Source organism: Lontra canadensis, unplaced genomic scaffold (genome assembly GCF_010015895.1).
Source record: "Lontra canadensis isolate GAN:19392208 unplaced genomic scaffold, GSC_riverotter_1.0 scaffold1, whole genome shotgun sequence".
NCBI lineage: Eukaryota > Metazoa > Chordata > Mammalia > Carnivora > Mustelidae > Lontra > Lontra canadensis.
In genome coordinates, this window is record NW_022630995.1 from 117,064,243 (window position 1) to 117,080,621 (window position 16,379).

General features: G+C 39.4%; 1 protein-coding gene across 1 annotated transcript in view; it reads left to right on the forward strand.

The window, feature by feature from the left end:
• The window catches only part of SPARCL1 (SPARC like 1), a 47,510-nt gene extending 33,374 nt beyond the window's left edge, over positions 1 to 14,136 (forward strand). Inside the window, exons 5-11 of the mRNA XM_032861945.1 lie at positions 54 to 126; positions 899 to 1,017; positions 1,525 to 1,645; positions 3,579 to 3,715; positions 5,834 to 5,982; positions 6,599 to 6,747; positions 13,690 to 14,136. Coding sequence (XP_032717836.1) covers positions 54 to 126; positions 899 to 1,017; positions 1,525 to 1,645; positions 3,579 to 3,715; positions 5,834 to 5,982; positions 6,599 to 6,747; positions 13,690 to 13,718 — 777 coding nt within the window. The 3' untranslated portion in view covers positions 13,719 to 14,136. The remainder of the gene's footprint in view (positions 1 to 53; positions 127 to 898; positions 1,018 to 1,524; positions 1,646 to 3,578; positions 3,716 to 5,833; positions 5,983 to 6,598; positions 6,748 to 13,689) is intronic.
• Positions 14,137 to 16,379: the final 2,243 nt, after the last annotated feature.

A 16,379-nucleotide genomic window follows, 5' to 3' on the forward strand; every position in this document is an offset into this window, starting at 1 on the left:
TATAATGGCTTTCCCCTAAATCGACTTCAGCTTCTGCTCTTGTTATTATAAAGGCCAAGAAAGCAGAGAGCTCTCCAAAAGAAGATGAAAGTTCATATGAAGACAACAGAATGGTGCATGGTAGGGGTGAGTACGGGCTAAGCAGGCAGCTTGTAGCAGTATCAAGGAAGAAATGGAATGGTTACTTAGGCTGTCCCCATTCCATCATTTGTCACTGCTTCACAGAAATTTCCTCTCCCAAATCCTCCCCAAGGAAATGTGCCCATAAGTTGTTGACATTCGCTTGCACACATCTGATATACGACTATGGGCAAATGTGTTTACAAACTGGAAGTCTTATTGTAATACTAGTATGAAAGCTAGATTCTTCTTTTTTCCAAAATCCTTTTGCTTCTGAGAAGAATGAATTCTACCTTATTTAATCTCAAATCCATAACTTATTAGTGAATTTAGACACCTTATTTAATTCAGACCTAATTCCCAATTGCATACCCCAATCACAAACATTTTTAATTTCAACATGATAAAAATTTCATGACTTATTTAACTTCTGACCAACTTGGACAGCCTTGAAATATAGACTCCAGACTATGGCCATTGTAGGCAGGCCAAGAAGAGCTGTTTGTTCTTTTTAATTTTTGTTTGTTTGGTTTTGTTGTTGTTGTTGTTGTTGTTTTTAAATTCCCAATTCAAAGTGCACAGAAAATCTTAACTATTGTGTAAAACAGTCTAATGCCAGAGGGCCCTATCTTGACATTAACATGTCCATTAAAATGGTTTCTAATATTTTCCCCAATTTTTTCTCCTTAATGCAAACAGAGCTAATCATCCGGATGAATTTGAGATTGCATCCTCAGTTCAGCTTTGCTCATGCTTCTTGTCCAAAATTTTCTGTTAGATTCTTGCATGAACTTCCAGTGTAAAAGAGGACACATCTGTAAGGCTGACCAACAGGGAAAACCCCACTGTGTTTGCCAAGATTCAGTGACCTGTCCTCCTACAAAACTCCTTGACCAGGTAAGTATTCTACAAAAGGGTCTCTAAAGGGTCCCAAATAGCAATTTGAATGAAAGTGGTTTGCAATTGAAATATTTGGCAAAAAAAAAAAAAAAAGGCAGATGTCCTGGTTATCATCTAATACTTGAAATAATGTTGAACAGGAACAAATACCAGCAAAACCAAGGAGTTTCTACAGTGCCCTAAAAAGGTAATAATGGCATTGATCTTTAGAACTCATTTTAAAATTCATTGTATCCTCGGAACATCTGCAGTTTGCATTCTACTGAGCTTATCTAAAGCTAAATTCTTCACCCTGGTATAATTTAGTTGATTTTTCTTTTCTTTTCTTTTCTTTTCTTTTCTTTTTTTTTTTTTAACCAAATGGGACAGTTATCTTAATAACTTCACTTACCTGACCACATTGTTGGTACAGTTGATCAGTCAGTCTATAAACATTAAGGAGCAGGGTCTTTCCCCAGTGTACATTCAGAAACATGAGCTTTTTCTCACACGTGTCTGTCCTAGGTTTGTGGCACTGACAACCAGACCTATGCTAGCTCCTGTCATCTGTTTGCTACTAAATGTAAACTGGAAGGGACCAAAAAAGGGCACCAACTACAGCTGGATTATTTTGGAGCCTGCAAATGTAAGATTCCATCACTATTCTGCCAACCACCATTGCTGAGAGGATTGGGGTGAATCTCTGCATATCTGAATAATATATATACATACTCATACATGCAAACGGAAAAAGGCTAATAATGTAGTTCTGAACCTAGGATGCTCACTAAAATCTACTAGAGAGACTTTAAAAAAGAAAAAGAGAAAGAAAAATGCCCAGGGGCGCCTGGGTGGCTCAGTGGGTTAAAGCCTCTGCCTTCAGCTCGGGTCATGATCCCAGGGTCCTGGGATGGAGCCCCACATCGGGCTCTCTGCTCAGCAGGGAGCCTGATTCCGCCCCCTCTCTCTCTGCTTGCCTCTCTGCCTACTTGTGATCTCTGTCTGTCAAATAAATTTAAAAAAATATCTAAAAAAAAAAAAAAAGAAGAGAAAAGAAAAAGAAAAATGTCCAGGCTTTAATTATAAGAGACTGATAGAGTTGGACGGGGTTGGGGCTTTGGCATTGTTTTTTCATTTGTTTTTAAAGTAACCTAGACAATTCTAACGTGCAGCCAGGGTTCAGAACCACTATGGTAATGTTACCACTTAATAACTGAGACAAGTCATTGGAATTTTGCTGAATTACTTGTCCTCTTTCCAATGTATGTTAAGTCTCCGCCAAGAAGTTTTATAACAATATATCCTTCCAGAAGTTTTCTTAATTGTCTTCCTTCCCCCAAGATACTCTCAAGTGTGTTTGGATCTCCTTATCACTAAGTAATTCTCCACATTAACCATGCTCACTAATATTTCCAGTTCTCTTCTCCTTCCTGATGCACAGGAGTATTAAATTTCCCAGCCCTCTGGATGTTAAATGTGGCCATATGAGCTGCTCAATGAAATTTCAGTCAAAAGCCTCCATGTGAGTTCTGAGAAGATGTATTTAAGAGCTAGTGTGTGCTTTCTATGTTGCCCCAACCTTGTCTGGAGACGGTGGTGTCCTCATGATTCTGAGCCCCAGAGAGACTGCCATGAGCAGAGACCTCTTGCCAACTTGTATGGACTCAAACGTCCAAAACAGTGATGGTAGTTAACACCGCTAAATGGTACATCTGAAAGTTGCTCAGAGAGTAGATCCTGAGAGTTCTCATGCAAGGAAAAGTAAAAATTTTTGTGACTGGATGAGATGATAACATTTAACTAAACTTATTGTAGTAGACCTAGCACAAAATATGGATGTCAGGCATTAGGCTGTACACCTTGAACTTACACAGTAAGCTTGAACTTACTCACTTACATCTCAATAAAACTAAGAAAAAGAACCAAACCCTTTGTTCTTTTAAGCCACTGAGATTGAACATTATTTGTTACCACAGAATAATCTAACTTCCACTTTTGTCCTTTTTCTACTAATGAAGAGTTCTTGTGTCCTCTACCTCTACATGCCCACTTTCTGATTCTAGAACAGTGGTTCTCAGCCTTGCCTGTGTATCAAAATTTTCTTTGGATCTTTTAAAACATCCTGATGCCCAAGCTTCCACTCCAAAGCAATCACATCAGAATTTCCTTGAATGGAAGCCGTGTCTGGGGTGTTTATAAAGCACGTCCTGCTGGGCCGCCATGGTTAAGCACACTGTTGTGGTGGTAAGACAGTGAGGGAGCGCTCGGCCACCGGATGTTGTTAGACTTTCTGTTGTGACGACTTGCCTTAAGATAGGAGTAGGACCTAAAGGTTAAAATCTCTTTTCTTGGGGCGCCTGGGTGGCTCAGTCATTAAGCGACTGCCTTCGGCTTAGGTCATGGTCCCAGGGTCCTGGGATCAAGCCCTGCATCGGGCTCCCTGCTTGGCGGGAAGCCTGCTTTCCCCTTCTGACTCCGCCTACTTGTGTTCCCTCTCTCGCTCTCTCTCTCTCTCTCTCTCTATCAAATAAATAAATAGTCTTTTTAAAAAAAATCCCTTTTCTTTCTTCTTGGAACAGCCATTCCTATTTGTACAGACTTTGAAGTGACTCAGTTTCCCCTAAGGATGAGAGACTGGCTCAAGAATATCCTCATGCAGCTCTATGAGGCAAACCCTGAACATGCTGGATATCTAAATGAGAAGCAGAGAAATAAAGTAAGTTATCCAAAGTCATCTGGGGGTCAGATCCCTAAGTGTCTACCTACAGGGCCTGAGGAAAAAAGATGTGTGGGTGGGAGGAAGAGGGACCTACCTCCCTCTGCATATCAGCAAGAGCCCACTTTGTCTCCCCCTGCACCTGGTAAGTTCATTCATACTAACAGAATAGTAGGGGTCACCATTCATGCCACAAGGCTTGAGACATGGCCAAACCACCCCATTCCTACTCAAAGGGCGGTGGCCCGAGCAAGGACTCTTTAACTCACGCCCAGAGCAAGCCCTGGTTGAGCAAAGTAAACCTCAATTCAGCATTTCTATATTCAGGGCCAGGCATAGTATTTAAATTTAAACATATTTTCTGCCTTCCTAGGCCATACAGATTTATGGTATAAGAGAAATTCCTTACTATGCTATATTACTTGCAAAGTCAGTAATATAGCAAGTTTTTAAAGTTTAGAATATTTATTCCAGAAGTTCTCAGAGAAAATTCTTTCATCAAATAGCTATTGAGTGCATCTTAGGTAGCTGGAATTCATTTATGTACTGGAGATACAGCAATAAACCAAACAAAATCTCTGCCTTCATGACCTTACATCCTAGACAAAGAGACTCTGAACAAATAAGTGTGTGTGTGTGTGTGTAGATGTATGTATGTATATACATATTGCAAATATGAACATACATGCACATATATAAACATGTAAATAAATATGCAAACATATGTGTAAGAAAAATCAGATGGGATAAAATGTGCTCTGAAGAAAAAATTAAGCAAAAAGGAAGCTGTGAATTAACTGTGTCAAATGCTGTTTACAGGCTCTAACATGAGGACTGAGTGGGCCACTGATTTGGCATGTGGTGGTCCCAGAGTTGACCTTGACAGAAGCTGTTTTTGCAGAATGGAGAGGAGAAAAGCCTGAGTGGGCAGGGTTCAAAAGAGAATAGGAGAAAAGATGTGGAAGCAGCAAATACAATATTTTCACAGCATTTGCTATAAAGGTGAAAAGTGAAATGGGGGGCAGATGGAAGGGAATATGAGTCCCATCTACCAGTGGGAGATGGTAGAGGACGTTTGTATGCCTCTCCAGTAATCCAGTAAAGAAGGAAAAACTAATGAGGGGTAGAAAAGGTGCCCAGCTGCCACTGAGTGTTCTTGAAGAGGTGAAAAGGGACAGGCAGGCTCCTGAGCACCTGTGAAAGGTCGGGCTTATATTCAGAGCACAGGAAGTTCATTCATGGTAACAAGGAGGGAGGTTGGTGGAGAAGGCCCTGGGAATAAGTAGAAGTTCTATTCAAATTGCTTCCAGTTAGTTCATGAGTAACATCACAAGTTGAGAGTTTTACATGAATTGCCTGGAAATAATGTCTGTCCTCTCTCTTTAACACATCACCATGAAAACCTTGAGAGCATTAGATACAAAACAGAGAAATTCTAATGAGAATGGCAAGTGGTGTCACACAACAGCTAGACTGATTGTAAGCACACACTGGACAAAAATACACAGAGAACTAAGAATGGAGTATGCCACCAGGGGAAAAAGAAGACTTTTTACTAACCAGTGCTTTTGCGTGAGTCAGTTCAGCCCCTTTCATTAAAACCTTTTCCTACTGTGATGAATAGTATCTGGTTAAAAGAAAAATCAAAAAATACTTAAATCTCTTCTGAAAAACCACAGGTTGTGGGTTTTTGGGTTTTTTTTTTTTTTAATGTTAGCTGTTATTCTCTGTAGAACTAAGAAAATCGATAGTGTTGATTAGAAAGTATTTTAGGGGCGCCTGGGTGGCTCAGTGGGTTAAGCCTCTGCCTTCGGCTCAGGTCATGATCCCAGGGTCCTGGGATCGAGCCCCGCATCGGGCTCTCTGCTCAGCAGGAAGCCTGCTTCCCCTCCTCTCTCTCTCTCTCTCTGCCTGCCTCTCTGCCTACTTATGATCTCTCTCTCTGTCGAATAAATAAATAAAATCTTTAAAAAAAAAAAGTATTTTATTTGGTCTCATATGATGGTCTGGGCTTATTTTCCTGTCGTGTCACTATTACTCTTTAAGTAAAGTTTAGCAAATGGTAATTCAATTACACTTGTCTGATTCCCTGATGATTTTCTCCCTTCCTAATACCAGGTCAAGAAAATTTACCTGGATGAAAAGAGGCTCTTGGCTGGGGACCATTCCATTGACCTTCTCTTAAGGGACTTTAAGAAAAACTACCACATGTATGTATATCCTGTGCACTGGCAGTTTGGTGAACTCGACCAACATCCTATGGACAGGTAAAAACTCTTTACCTTTCCATTACTAGGTCATCGCCCTGACATAATGTCTTAGTTATCTGTACAAAGATAATTCTAAACAAATTTAGAAGTTTCCCAGCTCTGATTTAGAACACTGCAATCCCAAAAATATGTGGTTAGGTGTCTAAACACAAAACTGTTTTGAAAAGAACAGAATATGGCCACACCACGATTCCCAGGTTTAGGTGTTAAGACCTAGCCTGCAACAGAAACTCCTTCTATTCTTTCTCATTCTTAATCCTAAATTCCCAAGATAAGCTGATTGGCCCAACTTGGGTCAAATGCCTACACCTAGAACAATCAGTTGTGGTCATTGGGTAAGAGCCAGGTTGTACAAACATGATGGCTGGTGGGGGCATCCCTGTAAATTTAAGATGGTGGGAGGATACTTCCCAGTGAGGAAGGAAACCTTGTGACATCCCAAGCACTGTCTATCTTACCCCTAAATAGTTTATTTCATTTGCAGTTTTTCATGAGTGTACTATTTATTTGGCATACTTATCAGCCTTGTGGAAGTAAAATGCCTTGGTTATTCTAAAAATTAACTTTAATATATAAGCTACTCTTTAACATAGTGTCATTCACTTTATTGCAGAGTCTTGACTCATTCTGAGCTTGCTCCTTTGCGAGCATCTCTGGTGCCCATGGAACACTGCATAACTCGCTTCTTTGAGGAGTGTGACCCCAACAAGGATAAGCACATCACCCTGATGGAGTGGGGCCACTGTTTTGGAATTAAAGAAGGTAAATTCATCATCAGCCTGGGGAAAGGGGTGTCCTTTTCTCCAGCAGAGCCCTAAGCCCTGCAGCCCTCCTAGAGAGGTTCTGCAGCATCCTCAGATGGAAACCTCCAGACAGGAAGGTGGCAGCACCACAGGTAGGACTCCTTCGGTGCACACACTGTCATGGCAAGCTTCTTGCCTACTTCCGTTACGATACTTTTTTTATGATACATCGAAGTCTTAGCAGTTGGCTAAACCAAAGAAAATGACATTAATCCCGAGAGCTGTGCCAAATATCAGAAGGCCACCCATCTGAGAAAGGAGGGAGGATTTTATATCCTTTCTTAGCCAGAGTATTGGTCCAAACTTCTAAAAATCATAGGTAAAGAGTAAAACAAGTCTGATTCTGCCAGTGGGAGATGTCAGAAAGATTTTAGAATTCATTATGGATACACTAAAGATTGGGCCTCCTATCACAATAGGATGTGTCCAGATATTATGCCTTTAATCCATGACTGCATCTTCAATGACAAAAATAATAGTAGTTGTAATAATAATAATATAAATGATGATAATAAAATCATCATCATCATCATCATCATCGTCATCATCAAAGGGTTCTTTCTTTACTCCTGTGATGGAGGAACTTATTTTAGACATTTGTTTTGCTAGGTTATGTCTTAATGTATTTCCTTTTATTTTCCTAAGTTAAGGCTGATTTTTATGAGCAAGCATGTTTTTAATGACCAAGATATGAAAGATGTTCAAAAAAATGAAAAATCAGAATCGCTTGCACAATGTAAATCAACAGTAAACATCAAATCTCTAAAGCAAGGGTTTTATACACATGTTCACAACATACGAGTAGGATGAATGTCCAGCCAATCAATAAAGAAAAGTAAGTTCATCAAAGGTCAGAATTTCCCAAAAAGAGGTAACTTGTGTGACCTTCACTTTAAAAATATTCTTCATGGTATGTAGAATGCCTTGATATTAAAGAAAAGAGCTGAGAGTAGGAGAATTTACTTGTTGATAAATAGGTAAGCAGAAAAGCTTAGCTCTTTTCCTCTGCAATTTTGTTCTGTGAAATAAACACGATTGTAATGAGCAAAGAATGTGTATTTCTGTGAGCACCAACTGTTGTGTATTGGTTGCCTATTGCTGCAAAACCAATTACTCTAAAACTTAGGAGCTTAAAATCTCACAGTTTCCAAGATCGGGAATCTAAGATTAGTTTACCTGGATGGTTCTGGCTTGGGATCTGCTCTAAGCTCACCCACAAGGCCACTATGTTGGGAGGCTTCGTTTCCTCACCATGTGGTCTTCTCCATGGGATTGCTAACAGCACCACATCTAGTTTCCTCCAGAGGGGGTGATGAGAGAGAAAACAGAGAGTGAGAGAATCCAAGACTGAAGCTATAATGTCTTTTATAACCTAACTGCATGAGTAACATACATTACTTCTTCTATATTCTGTTGGTCAGACAGACAACCCTGCTATAATATGGGAGGAGCTCTTGGAGGTGGGCCATGACATACTGTTTATATCCTGTTAACACTGATAGGAAATTAACAAGCTAGTAGGACTGAGACCTGCATAAATAATACCAATTTCCTTTCTAACATCTATAAGCACAGTACTTATAAATTCAAATATATTCCTAAAAATGGCTGAAACTGCCTTTTCTAATTGCTATGTTAAAAAGGACAGAGTTTGAAATCTAGCCGTTTGGGGATGGAGTCTTTGGGTTTTCCACATAAAGTGTCATGTCTTCTGTGAAGAGCAAGAGTTTGACTTCTACTTTGCCAATATGGATGTGACATCCCAAGCACTTTTATTTCTTTTTGTTGTCTGATCGCTGAGGCTAGGAATTCTAGTACTATGTTGAACAGCTACTGACAGTGGGCATCCCTGGTGTGTTCCTGACCTTAGGGAAAAACTCAGTTTTTTCCCATTGAGAATGGTGTTCGCTGTGGGCTTTTCATACAGCCACTCTGGAAAACAGTATGGTAGTTCCTCAAGAAGTTAAAAATTGAGGTACCCTATGACCCAACATTTGCACTACTGGGTATTTACCCCAAAGACACAAACATAGTGATCCAAAGGGACACCTGCACCTGAATGTGTATAGCAGCAATGTCCATAATAGCCAAACTGTGGAAAGAGCCCAGATGTCCATTGACAAATGGATGGACAAAGAAGATGCAGTATATATATACAATAGAATATTACTCACCTATCCGAAAGGATGAAATCTTACCATTTACATCAACGTGGATAGAACTGGAGGATATGATGCTAAGGGGAATAAGTCAATCAGAAAAGACAATTATCATACGGTTTCACTCATATGTGGAATATAAGAAATAGTGCAGAGGATCATAGAGGAAGGGAGGGAAAACTGAATGGGAAGAAATCAGAGGGAGAGGAACCGTGAGAGACTCTTAACTCTAGGAAACAAACTGAGGGTTGCTGAAGGGGAGGTAGGTGGGGGATGGGGTAACTGGGTGATGGGCATTAAGGAGGGCCCATGAAGTGATGAACACTGGGTGTTATACGCAACTGATGAATTATTGAACACTACATCTGAAACTAATGAGGTACTATATGCTGGCTAATTGAGTTTAAATTTTTAAAAAAGGACAAAATATACCCAAGTAAAGCCACCCCATCCTACTCCCTCTACTCCACCATTATCAAGAGGGGGAAAACTTAGCTGGGACAGGACATATTTGTGTATGCCCTTTAATATTGCACTTGATTTTAATGGAGTGATCGAACTGGAACAGAGGCCCTTTATTTAAGGAAACCAGTTGTGCTTCGCTGTTCCGAAACTTCGGGCACCTTTTCAGCATGTAGTCTAACTCGGGCTCTGTGCAGGGTGGTTGTCTGGGAGGAGCCGGAAGGGCTTAGACTTCAGTGACTCGAAAAGCTCCTAATGATCTTGTTTGTTCACTGTGGTTTGGCCATGATTACATTATTTTGAAGAAGGGAAAGAAGTATCACATAGTCAACCAATAAAGCAGATATTTAATACTCAGTCAGAATAAGTAAACAAGTTACTGCTTTGGGAAGTAGCTAGGGAAAACAAAACTAAATATTTCTAAGCACGTCCTTCCTTCCCTCATGGATGAGAAATCCACAGAAGGACGAGATAAATTTTAGCCAGTGTTTTCCTGAATTTTAACTGACTTTTATCTGAGCTAGATGTGCTCAAATATTCCTGCTCTGTCATTCACTAGCTATGTGAATTAAGGCATACCGCTTAACCTCAGCAAGTCTCATTTTCCTTATGTGTAAAAATGAGGTTTAATTAAAAGGTGAAGGAGTCTTACTTATTTAGTGCCCATGACATACCATGTATCCACTTTAATCTTCGGAAGAACCTTCCAAGTGAGACCAACAGAGCAAACGAGTCAGATCATGCAGGTCCAACTAAACCAGTTAAAGACATTATCCTAAGAGTACTGGAGGATCATGAAAGTGTTTTAAACAAGGGAGTGATTTCACTAGATCTGTATTTAAGAAAGATTCTTTTGGTTACATTGTGGAGAAGCCCGAGAAGAGTTGAGAGGACTTGTGGTAAGTTCAGGCAGAGTTGATGAGAACTTGAACTAGAGCAGTTACAGTGGGGGGAAAGAAGGAAACCTATTCAAGATGTATTTAAAAATATAAACATATTCCAGGTATATTCAAGAATATAAACATATTCAATGTGTATAGATATTTCTGTATCTATATCTGTAGATATTTTTATATCTATATCTATATATCTAAGACAATGTTTGCTAGGAAATATGTGGGGGCAGAGAGCAGACAGTAAAGAAATTGAGAGGAAGAGAAGTATGACACTCAGGTTCCCTGCTCAGGCCAGGCAGGTAAACAGAGACACAGAGATAGAAAACACAAGAACAGAAGCAGATTTGGGGAAGATGATAACTTCCATTTATGACATGTTGAACTTTTAAGTACGTGGGAGACAATGTGCAGTTGATAGATAAATACATGAGTCAGCTTTTCAAGATGGGATTTTGGAACTTAAGTACATATTTGAGTATTATGAGCATACAGAAAGTAATTAGCACCATAGAAAGGAATTGCTTTCCCAAGAAAAATGTGTTGAGTTACATGGAGAAGGCTCTAGGGTTGAACACCAAGGAACAACATCTGGATGATAGATAGAGGAGGAAGAAGGAGCTCACGAAAGAGAATGAAAAGTCTCCTGAAAGGAAGAAAGAAAACAGGATAGAGCCTTGTCAAAGGAGGTTTTTGAAGAGGAGGAAGAGATCACAGTGCCAGATTCTGCTGAGATGTCAAGATAAAAGACTAAGAAGAATATTCCTTTTACACAGACCTAAGGATATTCTGGGTGGCCCTAGTAAGAGCGATTTTGGAGGAATGGTAGAGATGGAAGCCAGGTTCTATAGACTGAGAAAGAATAGATGAGAAATGGTAAACAGTGGCTATTTGAAGGCAGGATAGAGCTAAAGAGGGATATAAAGTTGAGAGAAGCACTTCAGGGAATAAAATAAGCTTGAGTACTGGCCCATTCATTCATTTAACAGATGTTTCCTGATGGTCCACATGGAGCCAGGCACTGTTCTCAAGGCGGATATGCAGCGTATTTAAATGCTAATAGGAAGGGCCCGGGGAGGAAGGAAAGGTAGAAGATATAAGAAAAAGAAGCAAAAGAGGGAAATTAGGGGAGAATTTCAGAGGTCAGAAGAGATCCTGGGCACAGGCAGAGAATTAGCCTAAAGTTCAGTAGGAGGGATATCTCTCATCCAAACAACGGAAAGAAGACAAGAAGTATGAGCACAACAGTAAGTAAATTTACAAGTAGTGAGCCTAAAATGTCGATTTTACAAAATGAAGCCATTGTTCAAAAGAAATATGCCAAAGTTTGTAATGTTTCCTATTCTTAGCTACAGGCTTGTATTGGGCAGGAAAATTACCTGGTGTTCCAGACAGGGTATTAGTTTAATATACTCCAAGTTCATCTGCTTAAGTATTTGTTCAACAATTATTGAGTGAGGGTGGGCCACGTAGGTAGGAGTGGTCTCATAACCCCTAAGGGTTGCTGTCTTCTTCCATAGGTGTGGCAACAAGTTCTTTTATAATTTCCTGGTTGGAGGGGCACCTGGGTGGCTCAGTCCATTAAGCATTTGACTGTCAGTTTCAGCTCAGTTCATGACCTCAGGGTTGTGAGATCGAGCCCTGTGTTGGACTCTACACTGGCTGTGAGGGCTGCTTAAGATTCTCTCTCACTCTCCCTCTGCCCCCACCCCAGGCGCGACTCTGGTGCGTGCATTCTCTCTCTCTAACTCGCTCTCGTGCATGCACAAAAAATAATAATTACTTGGTTGGAAATTGTATTTAATTGGCGCTATACTTCTACTTATTTCTATTATGTTTTAACAATCTTTGGAGGTTAGTATACTCAGCTCTTTCTTGGCTGGGCCTCTATCAATGCTTCCCAACCCTACATTAGAACTACCAATGGAGCTTTTTAAATGTATACATGCCATTGGTCCATCCCTGGAAGTTCTGATTCAGGAGGCCAGGAATAAGGCTTTGTAAGGACCTATTTTACTGTCCCTGCTTAAAAACAAGTCCTGGAAACCAGCTTCAGGTGTGGAGGCCAAGAAAAACAAGGCTGTACCCACCTCGAGTCTAGCCCTGACATAAGTACAGCCATCTTGGAAAGCAAAAGCTGGCACCTTGCACTGTAAGAGTGGGTTAGCATAAGAATGGCCATCCTGCCATCCTGAAGGCCGGGAAGCCATTTTACTGAGCGTCCCTAACCAGCCCACAGAGCGCACGTAACTTGAGATTAGAGAAAGTAGCTAAAATCTGAAAAAACAACTTAATCATATACCAGCAGGGCGGTTAGGTGGTGGAGCCACAGGGACCAAATGTTAAAGAAAAACAAATAGTTAACTTGCAGAGATCACAATCCTGCAAGACAGGAGTCTCCCTTGGTTTGCAAATGTCCTGGTGATTTACAACAAAAAGGCCATCTTTTCAATGGCCCAATTTCCAGAGACAAATGGCTCAGTACCTCGAGGCCTAAGGTCGCCCTCCCCACCATAAAACTGAGGAAGGATGAGGCAGAAGGAAATGTAAATAAAGCTAAATTCCTTCTATACCTAAATCACACTTAACCACCAGGATGGCTCCTGGGTGACACCGGGGTGGCAAAAGGTTAAACAAAGTTAAACTGTCAAAGTGGGGCACAAGATATGTATGTAGCTATGAAAAAGTGCCTTGAAAATGCTATATAAACCCTTGGCTTTGAGTGCTTGGGGTCCTTGTTGAAACCCGCTGCGACGGGCGGATACTTGGACCCCAGCTAGCTGAAAATAAACCTCGCTGTGTGACTTGCATTATCGAGAGTGTTCTCTGTCTAATTGAGGGGTGGTACCCTAACAGCTTGAGGGTGTATCTTTTTTTTTTTAATTGAGGTACAGTTGACACATCATGTTACATTAATTTCAGGTATGCAGTATAGGGATTCAACAAGTCTATATGTTACCATTATGCTCACTGCAAGTGTAGCTCCCCATACAAAGCTATTACCGTAACATTGATTGTATTCCTTACACTGTACCTTTTATCCCTGTGACTTATTTTATTTTATCCCTGTGACTTCTGTAACTGGAAGCCTGTACCTCCCACTCCCCTTCACCCATTTTGCCCATCTCCTCACCCATCCCCTCTGGCAGCCATCAGTTCGTTCTCTATTTCTGCCTTTTGTTTTGTCATTTGTTTTGTTTTTTAGATTCCACATACAACTGAAACCATATGGTATCTTTTTAAAAGCTTCACCCTACCAGGGTCAAGAACCATCCTACAGTCTTATTAGATGGTTTCTCTAATCCCCTAGCTCTGACATTATTTGTTTATATTACTACTCTGGCTATTTTCTGAAAGTGTGTTTTGTTTTGTTTTTGTTTTTTACAGAAGACATAGATGAAAACCTCCTGTTTTGAATAAAGATTTGAGAGAATTCAAACATTCCACCATCCTCCCGTGTTCCTGACCACTCCTGAAAATATATGCAGTTGTAATACTTGTAGATTTATATTTAGCAAAATATATGCGAAGACAATGAGAGTAATTGCTTGCTAACAGTGTATGCACCAAGCATTTAACATTAGCTTTGGAAATAAGACTTTAAATAAAGTCAACGTATGCAAAATACTGTGTACTGTTTGTGAACAGTTTAAGTCATCACTCTCTGCATCCACTTGAGATACTTACTAATTATAAAACCTGAAGAAAATACTACATTCATTTTGTTTGTAATATCATGTATACTTCAAGAAAATGGTTTAATGTTCTTTTGTTGTTAATGTGTATTATTTTCAGCATCTTAATGTCCTAATAAAAATCTAAATGCTTACTCAAGTTTATTTCCAGTCATTTATTTAAACAACCATATGTGAAAGACCAACTCAGAACTCACACTTCAAATCAAATTATAATCATGCTTCCTAGATCCTACTACTTTAAAGAAGTGAGTGTGGTTGGGGGAGATGTTTCCTATGGGAAACAAATACTCAATTGCTAAATGGTAGATGTTTATTAATGTCCTTTGTCGTATTGTAAATTTAAACAGAAAAGAAATAAATTCAAGTGCTTTCTACTAAGTTCAGTTTAAAATATGGATATTATGCACTGCTCAATACAACTAATTCTAACTTTCATGCAGCTGTTGGGGGAAGGGGGGCCGTACAAAATTTCTACACATTTCGTGTCCTCAAAATAAAAGTAACGTAAAGATAATGCAGACAGTAAAAAAGCTCTGAAGTGTCTTAATGTCCAATGTAGTCAGAGATAAATATTACTACTGTAAATTGATAGCAAGAAATCGGTCATAAGAGAAATTTTGTGTTTCCATTTGAACTCTTCTTCTTTGATAACTATTAATACAGTAAAGGCTAGATTGCAAAAATAACAAGACACCATGATAGAGCTTTTTCCAAGGTCTGAACCAAAGCAGTAAAAGAACCTGACACCTTCTATATTCTACTTAACAATATTTAAAAGAAAATAAAATGGTTTTAGTTACATATTTTCCTATCTGAAATGAAAGATGATCAATGCAATTGTCTTTTTTTTTTTTTTTTAATAATCAAAAATGTGTCATCGTGGTTGTTAAGAGCTTTGTCTGTTGTAGTCACTGAGAGAATCTGCCCAAGAAATTTCATCTGAAGGAACTCCTGGAAAAGCTTGCTTTTTAAGAGGATAATTTTCTCTGATTAACTTCAAAATCATATTATCTATTTTCTTAGCTTTGTGAGTCACTTGTTCTTAACCAGACCACATCACACCCATCATTTCTAAATAATTAAGTTCAATTTGATTAATCAAAATCTAAATATTATATATAATTTTCTCCAGCTACAGAAATAAGTTTAGAAATTATTCCAAAATTCAGAATGTTTTTATTTGCAGCTGCAGAGAAATGACATGAGAAGTCTTAATTACAGTTATAAATTTATGAATTTGTTAGGAACTGTGAAATTATATTTGGAGGTATTAGAACTAAATTACCACTTTAAATGTTTTAGAATAGTGAAAAGTGATTTTAATTATAAAGACACTGTTTATTTAAAATGTTTTATTTGAAAATAAGGTCATTTTGGACCGACAAATATTATTTAATAATAGAAAATTTTAGAACCTTAAATTTTCTGTCAACTAAGTCTCCCTTGTATATTGCTGCCCTACATGATATATTATAGACATACTTTAATATTCTTGATGGTCACAATTTTTTTTAAAGATTTTATTTATTTATTTGACAGAGAGATCACAAGTAGGCAGAGAGGCAGGCAGAGAGAGAGAGGAAAGCAGGCTCCCTGCCGAGCAGAGAGCCCAACACGGGGCTCTATCTCAGGACCCCGAGACCATGACCCAAACCGAAGGCAGAGCCTCAACCCACTGAGCCACCCAGGTGCCGCATTGTGGTCACAGTTTTTAACTGTGGTTTGTTTGTGATAAAGACATTGCTCTAATCCCAACCAAGGAGATGAAGTTATTTTCTCAGTCATCAGTCTTTAAGCCCTCTGTGTGAGATACTTTAGAAGTTGGACTTCTAGTCTGAAACTAGTTATTCAGTTTAGCTTTAAATCTTGTGACTCACATTACCCATGACCAGAAAGGCATTAGTAATATGACTTAAATACTAGATGGGGATACAGATTCTAGAAGATCACACTGCTCCTTGACTTCATTGCTCTGAGGGCCATTTGAAGCAAAGGTAATTAAAAAGATACAAGGTATATTCTGGACTGCTGCTATTGCACTAGGTAAAAGAAGGTAAAATTTTCTCATGTCGGGTAACTTACGATTTCTTTCTTTTTTTTTTTTTAAAGATTTTATTTATTTATTTGACAGAGAGAGATCACAAGTAGGCAGAGAGGCAGGCAGAGAGAGGAGGAAGCAGGCTCCCTGCTGAGCAGAGAGCCCGATGCGGGGGCTCAATCCCAGGACCCTGAGATCATGACCTGAGCCGAAGGCAGAGGCTTTAACCCACTGAGCCACCCAGGCGCCCCTAACTTATGATTTCTAACAAGCCCACTTATCGAAGAAGAAAATTCTAGGGTTTAGATCTCGAAGGAAGAAAGATCCAAAGGAGAAACCTG